The sequence below is a fragment of the Dufourea novaeangliae genome, unplaced genomic scaffold, assembly GCF_001272555.1.
Source record: "Dufourea novaeangliae isolate 0120121106 unplaced genomic scaffold, ASM127255v1 scaffold306, whole genome shotgun sequence".
Taxonomy (NCBI): Eukaryota; Metazoa; Arthropoda; class Insecta; order Hymenoptera; family Halictidae; genus Dufourea; species Dufourea novaeangliae.
In genome coordinates this window covers 233,265-250,601 of record NW_015374178.1, presented here as the reverse complement: position 1 = coordinate 250,601, position 17,337 = coordinate 233,265, and the positions used below count along the sequence as shown (strand labels likewise).

Genomic DNA, 17,337 nt, shown 5'->3' with positions numbered 1-17,337 from the left:
CATATACTATACATATATATATTATATCATGTAAATATGTTTAATTTTTACAGCAACCATGTTCATATTAGGACAGCATATAATACAAGTAGGGATATTAGATGATTTTTTTTTACACTTCTACACATATGTACACAGGGAGTGTCATGATCATACAAATTAGTTTTGTTTTATTATTGCATTATGTTTTCATGCCAATTTTTAAAGAAAAAATATTTATTCATCCTACAGAATTTCCAATATATTTGCTACTCAAATTTACTTGAGATTATATAACAACACCAACTAAACTTTACGGAATTTAAAACATTATTGCAATCTGCGTTCCTTTTATTTTGATTCACACGTTTACCGATATACATTAAAACATTTGAGATCGATGTACTGTCACTGCAGACCTTATTAAATTAATATTCTTGATGGTAATAACGGATTAGTAAGCAGTAGTAATTAATCAATTTCAATTAATAATTGGAACGTTTAGTTGCAGACAACCAATAAGTAGTAGCAGAGTCTATATATTCCTATACTATAGGCTTTAAAGCTTTTATAGTTGTCACTTTTTTGTTTTTCGTGTGTAAAGCAAAAATGTATAATCATAAATCAACCTGTGCATTTTTCAAGAAGTCACTATTAACAGCTCAATGGATTCTTTAAAGTTGAGATCTTTTTCATTCTAGACTCTAGCTCTGTAATACAAATAATACGTTAAAAATTAAAACAACCTTTTTGTACACACAATCAAATAAAGAAACTGAACTTACTTGTTTATTTCTACTTCAAAAATTGGATCTCAGACCTGTTGTTTAATAAATTTAATCAAGTTCGTATGCATCGAAAACTAATTAGAACATAAATTTTTGTTGAAATCAACGATATACAATAATATAACTCTGCAGAGTCTAGAATAATGACTGACCTTGTAAAAATGCATCTTATTCAAATGATTTTGAACTAAAAATAATTTTTGGTGAAACAAAAAAAAAGAATGGTACTCTTTAGTACTTACTAGTGTGTAGAATTTCTTATGCAAACCATTAATACTTTATTGTCTTATGTAATTCGATTACTTAAATTTTTACAAGCATCGATACAAAAACGACTGAATCGAATAAGCTGGCGAATAGTTTTTTCACCTACTCTGCGATACGTATACACGGAATTTTTCTGCGTGTCGTGTGTGATGGTGAGAACGGGTTGCAAACGAAACGAAACTTGATGCCAGAACATATTTAGAACAAAAATCCGTTTTGGTAGTAACCGAAAAAGAAAAAAAAATAGTTCGTACACATTTCAATACCTCCATTGTATGACTGCTACGTGGGCCTAGCGAATCATTCGTTCGAAATTTAATAGATAGTGGAAAGACTTACAACATAATGTCCAGATTACAGATTAATAGTATCCAGTGTGTGCGAATTTTTGGATGAATTGTCCTTTGGTGACGTGGTAGCGACATTAATTTGCTTACTGGTATTGTTCGTGAACGGCATGGCAAACTTAAAATCTGCACCATTTGGCAATTTCCGCATAATTTTCCCGGACGTAATAAGTCTGCCGAAACCTTCCTGATGCGCGAAAGCGTACCCGGAACGTAGCGACCGCCGCGTTCGCTTCGTAGACGGCGTACGAAGTATGTCCTGACTTTGGCGAGAACGCAGCTGCGCCAACCTCTGCTTAAGTCTAACCCTATCAGACAAAGTTGGCCTAACATCTATGAAGAAGAATCTCCACGACAGTACAGGTATTACCAATATGATACACGAAATGACTGCCGTGAACCAAAACGTCGCTTCAGACATTGCCTAAAATTGAACATAAAAAACATCAATGTAATACTTACAGTGGACGGCATGAGTGTAGACATCATAGTCAAGAGCGTCCCCGTATTTTATTACCAAAGTAATGTTTTATAAAAGTATCTGTATGCCCAAAGTACTTTACGAAATTTAATATTTTCGGATCTCTACATTTATACAAGCTTTTTTTTTTTGTAACATTTGACTTTATAATGCGTACAATCCTTCTTTCCATTATAGTAAAAATTGTTATACCTCGGAAATAAGTTTACGTACCATAGTAAGACTGCCAACGTAGCTACCGCCTATGACGAAGTTATAGAAATAGTCTAAAATAAAATACCATATGAGCGAGCCCCAAACCATAATATGATTAACGATCGTCCAATATGATGTATCAAGGGCTATTTGAACGGTCACAACTATAACTAATATGGTGGCTACGACACTTCCTAGCAACATATGATCAGAAAGTACATAGCCCTTTGGTGACACTCCATCTTTATATGTCCCTGAAAATTTGCAATTTCGTTTGTTTGTTTTAGTTATACGAAATACTAGCCGTCAGACTTAATTGAAGAACGATTAAATGAGTTATTAGAACTTACCATACGGAACTAGAAATAAAACGCAACTAGCAAAAAAACCGTGTATGGCACTCCAGCAAAATTCCTTCTTATTGAAAAGTAAATTTTGTAATCCGGGCGCATAGAGTTTCGGATACAATAAACTGTTTTTATCATTAACATCTTGATCGAATATACCGACTGCCATTACAGGTAATGACGTATAAAATAGGTTATACACAGAGATGTACATAGGATCGAATACAGTCTGGAAAAGAATATATATTTATAAGTATATATAGTGTAATATGTTTCGTAATGAAAATTTAAATGGAATGTTTGAACATCAGAATAAAAAGAAAGTTCATATTCCAAGACTCGACTCTGGAACTAACTATGCTCTACAAAGGAATTGCGTGAATCACATTCGCCTTAAACTCATCATTTTGTAATATTACTACACGGTATAATTAAATAAGGATACTAATAACAAGAAGATTGTACCTGTGCGCTGAATCCGCAGAAAAAAGCAAACCAGATGTGGCATAGTGTGAACGCAAAGTTCTTGTAAAAAAAATATCTAAGAAATTTGCTCATCCTATAATATGACCATCTTCCGTGGACGAGGAGCAACCTTTCTAAAAATCTGAATTGTCCTATCGAGTAATCAGATGCCAATACAGCTTGCAATCCTTCTTGACCACTGATACCAACACCGATATGAGCCGTTTTTATCATCGAGACATCATTGGCTCCATCACCAATCGCCAAAGTTACTGCATTTTTGTTTTTCTTGATTAATTCGACAACCATCGCTTTTTGTAAGGGTGTCACGCGACAACATATCACAGCTTTACCTGGAAGTTTGAAATATGATATGGTCATGTTGTAGTTCGTAGAAATAATAACAAAGAAACTATTCCCCTCTTTATCACTTACATTGGCTTGATACTTCAAGAAAAAGTTGCTCTAATTGCGGATGCAACGCATGAACTAAGGAATGCCCATTGATAACCACAGCGAATCCTGTTGCTTGTTCCATTTCATGTTCATCTTGCTCGTCTCTACTAGGATTGTATTCAGTGTCGCTGCTGTATGTGGAAAACATAATGTTTAGATGATGGATGTTTTACAGAGATAAAGCTTCAATTTCATGAAGCTGAGTTTCGTTTCTTTTATAAAATGAATCGAATATACAGAATTGTTATCGAATAAAGGCGGGGGTAAAATATTTAACTTTCCTTGCATAAGAAAAAGGGAGACCTGAATTGTTTCACTGGATATAAAAATGATGCGCATTAATTATAAACAATACACACAGTGCACTGTATCATGGACTACTAATATAATAACGTGACATAAGCATCATACGCTTCGTGTTATTATCATTATTACTAAGATTAATTTTAAGCATACAGAAAGAGAAGGAGTGAGTATCAAGCACATGGTAATTATCATTATCGGTTTGGACTATTAATGTTAATACAAAATCATATAGGGTACTGAAAATGTACAGAACAAAAGATGGTAACATTTAAGAAAAAAAACAAAAAGGACTAGAACCTAATCTACTGTACTGAAGTATCTACATTATAAAAAGAATAACTGACAAGCATGAGGTAAATGGTTTGAACATCCCTCAGTAATTGAAGAATAGAGCATATTTGGTAAAACTTTAACATTTCCATATGTATAAGTATTTTTAAATCTGCATGCAAATATGTATATACTTCACTGTATGTTGGAAGATTTTGTAGAAACTTAATTCAATTTGAACACGAGAATACTGACATTATTATACGCATAGCGAATTGAATTAAAACAAGGTACTAGTACAATATATAACTTATCGATACCTTTACAGTCTTGTGAAATGCATGCTAAGTAATACACAAGTTACTCGACGTTTCATAATAGAAACATTATTAAGAATGCATTGTTTGCGATCCGCAACAAGATAGTTTTATAATATCATACATTTCAATATTCCCAATTTTGACTTCTCAGTTTGTCATAATATCAACGACATAGAACTGAATCTCAAGTACATCGTTCTTAGGCATAACCAGACAAAGAAAGCGTTACACAGAACATGATGCCACATTCAATATGAAAGAGAAACTTTGGAAATAAATGCGTTAGTAAGTCAGAAATAGGTATGGAAAATGTTAATGGTTGTACTCCGTCTCTTTCATGTGCCTGACCTTTCCTTGTCCCACCTGAATGTGACAACGGAGAGAGTTGGCCGATTTTGCTGACTGGAGGTTGTTTTGATTGTTTCCAAGTATCGCGATAACTGATTCTCAACACCGTCGTAAGTGGTAGCATCTACTATAAATACGTCTGTAAGGTCATCTGTCAACAACTGGCAGGAATAGCCAATATTGATAGCCGTCTCTGTACACGGATAAATAAATACAAATATAAATAAATATACATGTAACATACCATACATTAAATTCAATTCCACGTAAGAATAACCTCGTTTCGCGCATGTAGTAGTGGGGGCTGCGCAAATCGGTCGAAAACTCGTACAAACGTGAGGTTATTCTTACATGGAACGAAGTTTAGATACAATTTCCAAATACTTATATATATGCATATATTTTTCATTTTACCTTGTTTGTCACCAGTTAATACCCAGATTTTGATTCCAGCAAGAGCTAAATTAGCAATCGTTTGAGGTACACCATCCTGCAACTTATCCTCAATCGCGGTTGCGCCCAGTAACGTCATATCTTTTTCGATTTCTTCGTAGATCGCGTCCAATTTGTCATCCTTATTTTCGTGGCTCATTGCGGCTTCTTGGTGGCGTTGTTTCCAATCATTGAAAAACTGTTCATCTAGATCTCTGACCGAAAGGCACAATGTTCTTAAGCCCTCGCCCGCGAATTTGTTAAGATGGTCTAAGGTTGTCGCCATCATTTCCTCGCTGCCTTTTTTTAACCGTTCGTAAATAACATTATCCGCCCCTTTGCAATAAAGCCTAAGATGACCCTCCTTCCGCAGGATCACAGACATTCTTTTCCGTACGTTGTTGAAGTCCAGAATGCAAAGTAGTTCGTACACTTCGCGTTTCCCCATAACCTCAATCGTTATACTGTTTGGGGATCTTTCCTTGAATACGAAACCAAAGTTTCTCGCGGCGGAGACAAGGGCAGCCTCGTCCGGTGACTGTGCCTGATATTCGAGCTTGCCATTTTTCTCCTCGGGCATGACGGTATGACAGAGCGCCAACAATCGAAAGAAACTATGGACATCTTCGTTGTTCCGCTTCACAGCTTCCAGCAGCGCAGTATCGTAGAATTTGAACTCTGGCTCGTAATCTTTGTTGAACGAGAAATCCAACGGTGGCAATGTCTGTAAATGTATATAGGAGTGTTACTTGAAATATTGTGTTCTTTTTTTTTTAAATGCGTTTAATACGGCACACAAGAGACAGTATGCAGAAATAGAAGTACCAGAACTCGAAGTAAATACCTTGCCTCCAGATAAATAGATTTGTTGTAAGTCAGCAGGCACATAAGATTGTTATGATTTTATAATTCCTTAAAGCATTGTGAAAATTAATTTGTATATTCTAAGCATACCGAAAAGGAATGGAGTACTACGCATGCATCTAATGTAATGGCGAGTTGCAAGGTACAAATAAGTTTTTAGCAACATTCACTTGTATATTGTAAAAGATGATAATACCCATATATCGTATGTAGCGATTAATTGTTTATAAACCAAAAGCATAGAAGTAAAGTAACAGATAAAAACAGCATATTAAACAAAAATATCTCTTCGCTTAAGGAAGATGTGCATTAATAAACATGCGTACTGAAAGTTTATGTGGAATCATCGGACTGCCATAGATGGTTGGTTCTGGAATTATATTGGATATCCTGTCCACATGTTCCAGCAGACGTACGTTTGGACCACTTATTGGTGTATATACTTGAACAAATTCTTGGCCGTTTTTCCATCTCATCGTAGGTGTTTGGGCAGCTTTGTCCGTCTACATGCAGCACACACATGCTAAGTGATGTACATGAAAACTTATGCAAAATATGGCCAAACTGTGAAATGATTCGATTGTATTTATTTTGTTATCAAGAAGAAAAATTATTAAATGAAATACATTTGTTTAATAGATGTTTACACGGTCCTTCGAAATATTTCCAATTGTCACTATTCACAATCAAACCGTAATATATTCTTTCTTGATAACAAACATGAAATGAATGAACTTGATGTATCGAATACCAATGCTCATTAATGATTTCATAATATTCCATAAAAATTTACGTATATTAAATGTAAAACAGAAACATAAATATTTAAATAAATGTATATCTTAAAGAATAATCTTGTTTTTTGTTTCGAAATTATTAAAATATGTGTATTTTTTTTTATGTACAGTATGTACACGATGGGAGAAGAAGTAGTTCAATATGTCGTGGATGTAGTGAACATTGTGATCGCAATAAAAGTTCAGTTGCAATAATAACTGAGTGTTTTCACTTAAACGTATATATGTATACTGTACGCTTACGTAACATTAAAAGCTAGAAAAGAAGGACAAAAAACGATCGACTTCATTGTACAGCAAAACGATTTCAGAGATAACGTACCCTGTGTCATCAGCATCGAGTCTGGTTACATGTAGAGAGACAAACAGACTCACCTCGCTTAAATCGACGACTTCCCCGGTCACTTCGTCAATAACGTCCCCATAACATTTCCCCGCCACAGAACACTTGTTAAATGTCATAATATTCTGGGTGAGCGTCCCGGTCTTATCGGAAAATATATACTCTATTTGTCCCAACTCCTCGTTTAACGTGGTAGTCCTTGCCTTAGCGTGAGTGTTCGTGGGCGCGTAGTACATCTCCTCGTCCCAGTTGATCAGAAACGACTGAACGAACCGGATTACTTCGACACTCACGTACAAACTGATTGGCACCACGGTGTTCAATACGATCGCATAAGAAAAGAACACAAGCAGAGCGATCACTGTGGCACCGCTCATGGGCTCGGTAGGCACCAACGAGTCCCAGGGTAGATACACTTGGAAATAACGGCCAACAAGGCTTTCCCATATACCACAGCCGATCATACAGAACAAACACATGGAAAGTAAAAAGAACACTATTCCGATGATCAGTAGATTCAGCAGCCTATCTATAGACGTCCTCTTAAATTTGGTCTTCCCTGAGTTTTGCATCAATTTGGTATCCTTGCCTGCAAAGATGACCACACCATAGCACCATTGCGTGTTCCTGAGCACGCAACCACGTAATATAATTTTGTCGTTGTCCAATGCGTATCTGCCAACAAATAATAAGACGAAATATTAACGTATGCAAGATCACGTTCGCTATAAAATAATACCACTGTACACGATACCGAGACAGCGATATTATATGCTCGGGGCTTTTATATTAAATTATTAGGCGTACTTATTAGGCGTTCTTATCATTGTGAAAACGATATTACTTACTTTCGTCCTTTCCACGTAAGTGTACCATCGAATTTATTTAGCAAATTATTGGGAGTTTCGCAGACAATCTCGCCATCGAATTGACCAATCAGTTCATGGTTGTCCATCATCTCGGCAGTTTCGGGTAAACACTGCCGACACTTCAAATTCGTTTCCCTGAAACGATTCATACGATTATTATGTTATTACCGTGTGTTGATCGGCGATTGTGTTAAATATTAATACTGACCCATCTAATTCCGCAGTTTCAATGTAACAGAGACCGTTCGGCTCACTAGTAGATAAAAGAAGGACGTCGGCGGCAACGAACTGATCGTTCTCCATTCTGATTACATCGCCTACTTGGACTTGCGACCATTTCTCTTCGCGGAGGGTAGTGCCTCGAAGAGTGTGAGATTTTCGATTGTTCACTTGTGAGTCGCTGCTATGCCGTTGCTAAAATACATTTGACAGATTTGTAAGTGGACTGCGATGTTCGATATAACGCAATGGAAATTTTAGTAAACATTACCATTAACTTTGGTCTATTTTGGACTTAATACCACCTTTAATAAAGGAGATACGTGTTTAACTTAATTTTAGTTCCATAAATCAATCTTATAGTAATACACATGTTTTACAATTTTTATATTATAAGATATCCCATAATGTGATTCAACTATAAAAGGGATGATTTCTTATTCGCAGAATCTCAAAAGTCAGTGTCAAATACATATGTGGTGTTTATATTTTACATTAGTATACACAAATCGATAGAAATCGTTTAATGGATACGAGGGTCACCTTATGTTTTTGTCTCGGCGGAGGGTATAATTTTACCGCCGAGATGAATAATAATGTTCAAAGTAACACAAGGTTAAAAATGAAATATGCATTGAAAGTGTCCAGTTCTTATTGGAAACACGATCACGTTACGACGGCAGAACATTCTGGAAAATTAATTTCTCATTTTGCGCTATAATTGGACCAGATGTAATAAAATCTCCACTTTCAAGGAATATTATTTGCACGTGCATTTAAATATAACCGATCGTAAGACATCGTTGATTTTCGTGAAGCACGTAGGTGGGTAGATGCAATTGCATAACTTTGTGCCCACCATATTCCCGTTATACATTTATCGTTTACTCTTAATAACATCCCAGATAGCACATGACGCCTAATGACGCCTTGAAGACGGCTTAAAGGCGCCTTAGACCTAAAATAGCCGTAACATGGGCGTCTTTAAGGCGTCAAGTGTTATCTGGGAATGTTCACACAATATAAAACCAGTATACTATACTTCTATTAAGAAAAGTTAAGTTAACCTACACAGGGTAGTCTTCGCCTACAGAAAAAGATTGACATCAAATTCTGTCCCCCTCGATACCACTTAACTATTGTTTGATACAGTTTCCGGTATAACAAATAATTTCAAAGATATTCGAGATCGATTTAAATAGGACACACTCTGTATACTTGTTGTAGTTATCACAATAATGCATTCATTACAGAGAAAACTTTTTCCTTTATTCTCACAAGTTACTTGAAAAGAAAAGAAGAGATCCGGTACGTGCTCTAAAGAATCTCCAAGAAATCATCCCTTTTCTCCGTAACAGAAGAAAAAAAGGCGTGTGTCTCGTATACTCACAAAATCGTCGTAAGCATCTTTGATGGCAGTGAGCATGAGCACCCCTATAAGGGGTATGGCTGTAGTGATGGGGGTCAAAGAGGAGATAGCGGGTATCACCTGAAGCACCAGCAGGCATAGGAAGTAAAAGTTCGCGAGCCGTTGAAATTGCTCGAATAAATTTAATGGTAGGAACGACAGAACCGAATACTTGGACGTCTTGATGTAGTTGTTCTGCAAAAGAGACGAGAGAAGCAAATGATCATTTGTCGTTAATCACGGCACAGTTCACGGCTGATCTGAATTATTTTTGCGCGTGTCGAGAGCGCCGAAATTACGAGAAATATATTTTTCAATCTTACCGCATAATTAAACTGTGAGTTGAACTCGCGATTATTGGCGCGAATTCTCCTCTCCGTTTCTGAAAGAAGAAGAAGAAAACTGTTATTTGTACCGTGCGACGATTCGACCGAACGAAATTCGACGGTTCTTATATGAAAGTAATTCGTCGATGATTCTCATTGTAACGGCATTCTCCGGCTGTAAATAATAATTTTTTCAATTTTCCAATGTTTTTATTATTTCCACTTGTATTAGGCGTACGGGACGTGTAATGCAACGATTATAGTGCAATTTGTTAATAGCAACCAACTGGGATAGAATTATAAAAGGTAGTGAAAGTATCAATTAAGTGTTACGCACGAAGGGGACAGCTGAACGTTGTCTCCGCAAATGAAATGGCAACGAAACTCAATAACGGCCGTCGTTACGACACGGTAACGAAATGGGGAACCGGCAACAATTAAATATTTTCATCTTTAGATTTTCGACGCAAACACTCGCACGTGTCGAAGCTGTTTGAAAAACATTTATAGCACCAAAATATAACGTCATCTTCTATTTATACATGGGTGAATTTTTTTTTAGTAAAGAAACATTTTACATTCTTTTCTGTAGCGTGTTCAAGAGAAATTTCTGAATGACTGCCCGAAAATCAACGCGAAAATAAATAGTGTATAGGGTGTTTCCGAACTTACAGTACAAACTTTGTGTAATAAAAAACGTGTTACTATCCCTATATCTTGAAGTAAAACAATTCTAAATTACAAGGAAAATCTTATTTCACCGCAGTAGGTGCTCAAAATTCAAATTTACAGACACTTGAAAAATACACCTAATTTCTCTTACAAGAATTTTGGATTTTTTGTTCTACAAGTTCAAGGAAATTTGAATATTCTAGCCCTTTATCTGTCATTATAAAATAATAATAATATCTTGTAATTCAGAAACTGTATAGAAAGCTTGGCTAATTTATTTCAAATAATCCTGTGCAAACAACAATTCCGACTGGCAATAAATTACATTTGCAAAATAAAGATGTACGAATTGCGTGTACACGCTTACTCTGAAAAACAGGTAAATGAGACGTTCGAGTGGTAACGGGTAAGGCGAATTTATTTACGCAAATGTGGTCAACCGAGTTACGTAAATGAGTGTTGCATTTTACAAATAAAACGAATTGCAGGATTACGCGGGGACAAACCAGGTTGACTAACCCGCCGCAGTTTTTCCGCGACGCAAGTCCATTATCGTGACCACTTCATCTAAATGGACGGTAAAATTTGCAAATGTTGCAACATCGTGCCGTTACCACCGTCGCTATCTGATTACACCACTGACGCGTACATTCGACACAACCGACTGTTCTTTTTACGCAAAGTAAGTGCCTTGTAATGAAGCGAATGCATTACAAAAATAGAATCTCGGTGCATTTGTCTTTACGACGGATTTGAGGAGACGATCAGTTATACAAGGTGGGCCGAAAATCGTAGTACAACCGGGCAGGGGGTGATTTTCTCATCTGGGGCTCAACTTGTAATGCCAAACGCATACTTTGTAGCAGCTCCGGTTTTGCTGCCGAGACTCAAGCTTCAGGCAAAAAACCAATTTTACGAGGATCTGGAGCATTTCACCCTACAAGATTATTCTCTCGGCGCGGACCCGAGTTCGGGGCGACAATCGAGAGGAGTCTGTATTGGGGTGAGAGTATAGCAAATTAATGGTGACTATAAAAAGAACTCAAACTCCTAATCTCCATATAGGGGGGTGGGGCTTACAGAACGAAAGGTAGCGAACGCGGGTAACAACACTCACCGCTGGAAAAAAAGGATGTGCTACGGCCGATGCACTCGGTGGCGGGTGGTGAATTCGGCGGGCCGGATGACGAGGAGGACGCGGCGGTCGCTGATCTGTACCTGGTGCCCTTCCAGATCACCAGTTTGCCAAGCACCGTGAGCAACGATTCCCGGAAGGTGGTGTGCCGGCTGCCGCCGCCCAAGCTGCTCGACGAGTCGCGTTTCGAGCATTCCCCGACCGCCTCGACCTCCTCCGAGGACGACGCGAGATTCACCACTGTCTGATGATTGTCGCCCGGCGTGTCCGGCGGCGGCAGATGATGCAGCTGCAGCTGCTGTTTGTTACGTGTTTTCCGACGTTTCTTCTTCCTCTTCCGGCCGTTACCATTCTCCTCGTCGTTGGACACCACGGTGGCCGTCGATCCTTTCCGGCTATCTGCCGCGTTCGATCTCGTCGTTGTGCACGCCGCCGAGACTTTGTCGGCCTCGTCGAAGTCCTTCACCTTCGACCGTCACACCAGACATGGAATTGACGTTACAAGTCTCTCTCCCCCGTGGGGGACGGAGGCGTTAACGATTGGTCGAGGACACGCCGTTTGGCACCGACCAAAAGTCCACACTTTTCACGTGGCTACCTGTGTGAGTGTGTATGCAAAGAGCTTTTCGTTTCCCTATTCCTACCCCGTGGAAAACAGTTTCGTCGAGTTCGTTTGAATAATATATACGGTAACGAGTACGGAACAGCAATTTCGTAACTATCCCTAGGTAGGATCCACTTCTGGATGTGCTAGATAATTTTGTGAATCTTTATGAGGGTACGACTTGGCCGTTTTAGGAATTATTTAATGTTTGATTCTGACACTAATTCGGGACTTCAAGGGAGTCCTGATGCAATATTGCAGCGTTACGAACCGGGGGAAACCCGCTTCAAACGTGTAGAAGCCTAAGAAAATTTTTCCGAATGGGTGAATACTGAACTGTCATCAATTTAATGGAAACGTTTAGCAGATCCTTCGACGGTCTTCGAATAAATGTCCATAATTGATCCTTGAGAGGTGGGTTCTGAGCAATTGCCGTTAATGGGAACGTTCGATGGCACTTTTTAATCCTTGCGACACGAGCAACGGCATTATTCGCACCACTGGGGGAGTCCCCAGTTAACTAACGATGATACTCCCCGTATAACTAACGATGGAAAAGGCATTACCGTTTTTAGTTTATTAATTTCGACGAGTACTCAGTTTTAGACTGTTCAAATATCAATAAAAATAGTCTCCGATTGATCTTCCTATTGTTGATTAAGAAAAAAAAAGAATTGTGCGGAGTCATGCTTGACCGAATCTTAACTCAATTCTTAAGACTGGCTCAAATCAACCCGTGCCTGGGAATCATTTACTCTAGCAAGCGACAGACTTGTCACACGCAACGGTAAGCGTGTAACGATGAAGGATCACTTGCGTGAAAAGTATGATGGTGAAAAACCGCCCTGCCATGAAAAACTTGGAAAGGGACCTAACGGGGCTCGAACTGGGAGCCTACGGATTTACAGACCACGCGCCTTACCCACTGCGCCATCGCAGTTCCCGGTATTTGACTGCTTGTAATTCATACATATAGGTACGGACATTCCTATGATTCTTATCAGCTGATTAGTACCAATGATTTACTTGTTTACAATTTGATAATAATTCTACATTAAAATGTATTATTTATTTTGTTTACTTTACACAAAATAGTAAAATACATAAATGAAAATCCAACTTAACGAAATAATGTTCTGTAGAATTTATGCATCTCGAATTTTCTGTATTCTTGGTAATTTATATCGAGTATCCCTGATCCTATATAGCCTGTATCACTTCTTTTGTGTTGGGTAGTCTATATTGAGTTTCTTAAGTCTGAGATAGTCTGTACCACGTCTCCTTAATCCGATGTGATCCGTCTCAACTCGTAGGTGGTCTTTATGAGTCTTAAAAGATTACTATTTCTCAACGGATCTTTAACCTTGCAAAGACAACAGTCTTCTGTTTAGAACTTACATGTAGGATTTTTAATCCTTTTTGCGTTACAATAAACACAGAGAGCCACGTGAAAACTGCGTTGATCGTCAAACGGCACACGAGAGCCAGCGAACGGAAAACCAGTGAAGATATTAAAAAAAAAACGTGTTAAGCCTTTTACGCTCGGCAGAACTTGTAGCACTTATTCTTTTACGTTAAGATCATTTATCGATTACCGGCAACATACTTCAATCTCATTGGCTCTGTATTCGTATACGAAATGTGGAGGACCGCAATGATTCGAATATTTATACAACCCAGAAATCTATCGTATTTAACAGTACAAAAACTCACGTGTAAATTATTAACACGTTCGTTACCACCATCTGATTTAGGGACTGTCTTCCAAGAATCTACTGTATTTTCAACATTTTATTCAATATGTCTTCACGAAGTATTAAAAAAAATATTGCAAAGGGGTTTCATTGGACCTCGGAATGTTACGTTATACATTACGATCTTAAATAACAAAAGATATCAAATTCATCTGACTTTTTGGAAGCGAAATGTGAAATCGAAACTGTCCGAAATAAACAAGACGTTTGAAAAATAACGTGCTCGAATTCACTTCTGTTCGTTACATAAGCGTCCATGATTAGTGGCACTTTGAAGCTTCGTACATACTTTAATAGACATCAACACATTACAGGCATGAAGTACACATTCTGTTAACTGTGTAGGTATTGTTATACAATTACATGATAGCTTTACACAGTAAACACGTGTATCCTTTGTGCATTCATGATGATTCAAAGCAAAAAAACAGCGACAGACTCACGATGACAAAGTATAATAATCATCAATAACTTCCGTATCAGAGCCAGAAGTAGTTATTCTACCGTTCATTAAACACTACAACCGTGGTAAATAAAATTTACATTGGGGCCAGAGTATCGTACTTTCAATAAGACGAAGGACTTTTACACCTACGACGTCCGACTTGACACGCTATACCAATCCCGTTATTTTTCAAGCGTACCATGTATATACTGGCAAAGAACGTATTAATCAAAACTTTCACAATCCAAATGCATTATCAAATGCGGTTCTCCGCTCGCGCCCACCCCCGTTAAACAGTTCCGCGGCGCGACTTCCAGCAGCTGAAAATGCCGAAGCCGGGGCACAGTGTTTCGATTAATGTTAATTAACCGGACAAAACTCATAATTTAACGTATAGTCGTAGCAACAATTTTTTACGAATATCTCGAAAACTAAGAACAACCGCCTATTATATATACAAGGAAAAATTGGTCAGAATGATGACCTTGACAACATACTTCAAGGTTATTGAAATCGGTGTTGAGTTAATGAGTTTTGTCCAGCTAACATCTGCAATCGAAACACTACGCGGCGGCGTGTGACTTCCGTTCGTCGTGTCCTCGAGAGGATTAGAGGACTCACCTCGAAGACCTCGAGTTCCAGCGTGTCAACCTCGACGCTCATCGTCTATCCTACGCAAACTATAAACCTTCTATAAGGCCAACCTCTTCTTCCTCGTGGCACTTGCACGGTGCCGACGAGACAATGTCCGCCTCGCCTCTTACATATTTCCACCTGGTTCCCTCCTCTTCGTCGTCCCCGCGAATCATTGCAGCCGCAGGACGGCATTAGCCCGTTATCTGTACCTTCGCTAGACAACGATGCCACACTACGACCTCGTTCCCGCTAATCCACGATAGGCTGCGTCCTTCGACGGGCATTTTCCTTCCGGCGACACCATGTATGCACCGTCTGTTATTGGTAATACGCGTCCGATCTCCACCACTGTCCCAGGACACGTGAATAGTGCCGCCTTTCTATACAACCAAGTGTCAACAGCAGAGCTTCGATCCTTTAAGGGTATGCCCTTCGTGGCGCGTCGATAGGTTCCGTTTCGATTATTGTGAGAATTCCATGAATTCGTCGTTCCCAGGGTGGAAATTTAATTCCACCAGCTCGAGTCCTTTCGGTGGAGCAGCAACGTACCTCGGTTGGGATCGTGTCACGGGACGGTATTCAGGTAGCTCTGCTGTGACCGAACTTCGGTGCATTTCAAAACAGGATCGTCGGTAAGGGGGCGGACGTTCAAGGAAAAGAAGAAGAAAAAAAAAAAGAAACTGCCAACGATCGTGCGGACTTGTGCGTGCTGCTAGCTTGTGCCTCTGCTGCTCACCAAGGTTCAAGAGGGTGTCTGCAAAGAAATCGTCGCAGTCACGCGATCTGCGGTTGATCCGTTTACCATTCGCGTGCGCTCGCCCGCGACCGTTACGTTTTGGTTCGGCGACACGTTCGAAATTAGGGAACGATTTTTTCCGCGTCGGAATTCGTATACAGCGTGTCTCAGGTAACTCAATCACCTCGAATAATGACTTAACGGTACATTTTATGAAAATTTTGAGGCGTGGAACTTAAATGACACAAAGAGGCACATCTTATAAGGTACGTGACTTTTTTGTGGGTGGAGGCATTTCAGAGATTTCAAGGTCACCTTGATTTTTTTTTAATTGAACGCATGATTTTATTCTGTTTCGTGTCATGGGAGAGAAATTCACGGTGAATTCAGACGAAAACCGATTGAGTGCTTCTTTGTATTCGAAACGAGCATGCATGCGTGCGCGCTCGCCATTCCCTCGAATTTTCTAATTTTCAAAAGCTGTTCGACGACTAAAAACGGTTGAACGACGCACGGGCCGGGACATTAAATTCCTCTGTACGGTTATGCGTAAATTTTGCACTTGTTGCACGACTTGTAGGTGGATCGGACTTATCTACCGGAGCATCCTAAAGGATCCTACCGAGCCGCGGCGTTTTCTTCGGCGTCCTTGATTCCACATGCACGAATGATGTCAGCGTTTGACCAATCCGCTCTGGGCGTCTACGAACGAAAATATACCCGTAGTGTATAGGTGTGTGTACTTGTGTGTATACTTCCTCGAAATATTAACGGTGTTTCACGACGCCGATCTATACCGGTACGAGATTTCCAGGGAATCCACATAGAACGGAGAAGAGGAGCAAAAGACCGCGCGCGTGTGGACTCTCTGTGTGCGCTAGCCGATCTCCTAAGACGCGAGAGAGCCCACGACGATAATGGGCTGTTACGTAACGCAGCGGTTCCCAACCAGTGAAGTTACAATACGTCGACGGTTTTCGTGAAAATTCGTTTTGACGACGATAACCGCGGACACACGTTGCATCGCGAAATCCACACAGTTTCTCTGTGTATAGAAACTATTTTAGACCCGTACCTAACAGACGATAAATCGGTCGAGCGCCCGCGCGCACGTCCAGTTGGGAAATCGGTGATCTTTCAGTGGAAACCTATCGTGTTCGACTGTCAAATGTCTATACAAGCTCGTGTTTCTTTTGCCTGCACTGGGTAAATGTATCGATTACTGCCAGTGTCCCTAATAACTGCCACTTTATTTATTTTAGTTAATAAAAACGTAATATATAAAGAATTATGTACGAAAATATTTGTTATTAAATTGGGACGTTCATTTACATACAAAGAAATACTTGTATGTACCTGGTGTTTAAAAATTAATGTTGAAAAATGAAAGTGCATTTTGAGCGTGAAAAAAAATCTACGCAAGTAGAACGTGATGGTAGAATTATACTAAAGAAAGAGTCGTAATTTTACTTTTCACCCTATATCTATTGTACAAAATGAAGTAAAAGTATGTAGGACTTACTTTAAT

At 39.0% G+C, this 17,337-nt stretch overlaps 1 protein-coding gene across 1 annotated transcript; it reads right to left on the bottom strand.

The window, feature by feature from the left end:
• Window positions 1–1,095: 1,095 nt before the first annotated feature.
• On the bottom strand, window positions 1,096–13,172 carry LOC107192082 (phospholipid-transporting ATPase ID). The gene is made up of 15 exons (XM_015581276.1): window positions 13,161–13,172; window positions 11,617–12,100; window positions 9,825–9,883; window positions 9,484–9,696; window positions 8,083–8,288; window positions 7,854–8,009; window positions 7,038–7,680; window positions 6,192–6,368; window positions 4,984–5,725; window positions 4,585–4,762; window positions 3,305–3,456; window positions 2,870–3,222; window positions 2,408–2,633; window positions 2,076–2,311; window positions 1,096–1,805 (listed from the first exon to the last, which is right to left on the bottom strand). Exons 1-15 carry the CDS (start codon window positions 13,170–13,172, stop codon window positions 1,389–1,391), a joined length of 4,254 nt encoding a protein of 1,417 aa, XP_015436762.1. The 3' UTR covers window positions 1,096–1,388.
• Between the last annotated feature and the right edge of the window lie 4,165 nt (window positions 13,173–17,337).

What these genes read in the sequence shown, in the direction of transcription:
- LOC107192082 (XM_015581276.1), bottom strand. An exon ending in AAGTCGTCGATTTAAGCGAG is followed by an intron (nt 6,369 to 7,037) that starts GTGAGTCTGTTT and finishes TGCTGCATGTAG; the next exon opens with ACGGACAAAGCTGCCCAAAC. An exon ending in TCTTGAAGTATCAAGCCAAT is followed by an intron (nt 3,223 to 3,304) that starts GTAAGTGATAAA and finishes TCAAACTTCCAG; the next exon opens with GTAAAGCTGTGATATGTTGT.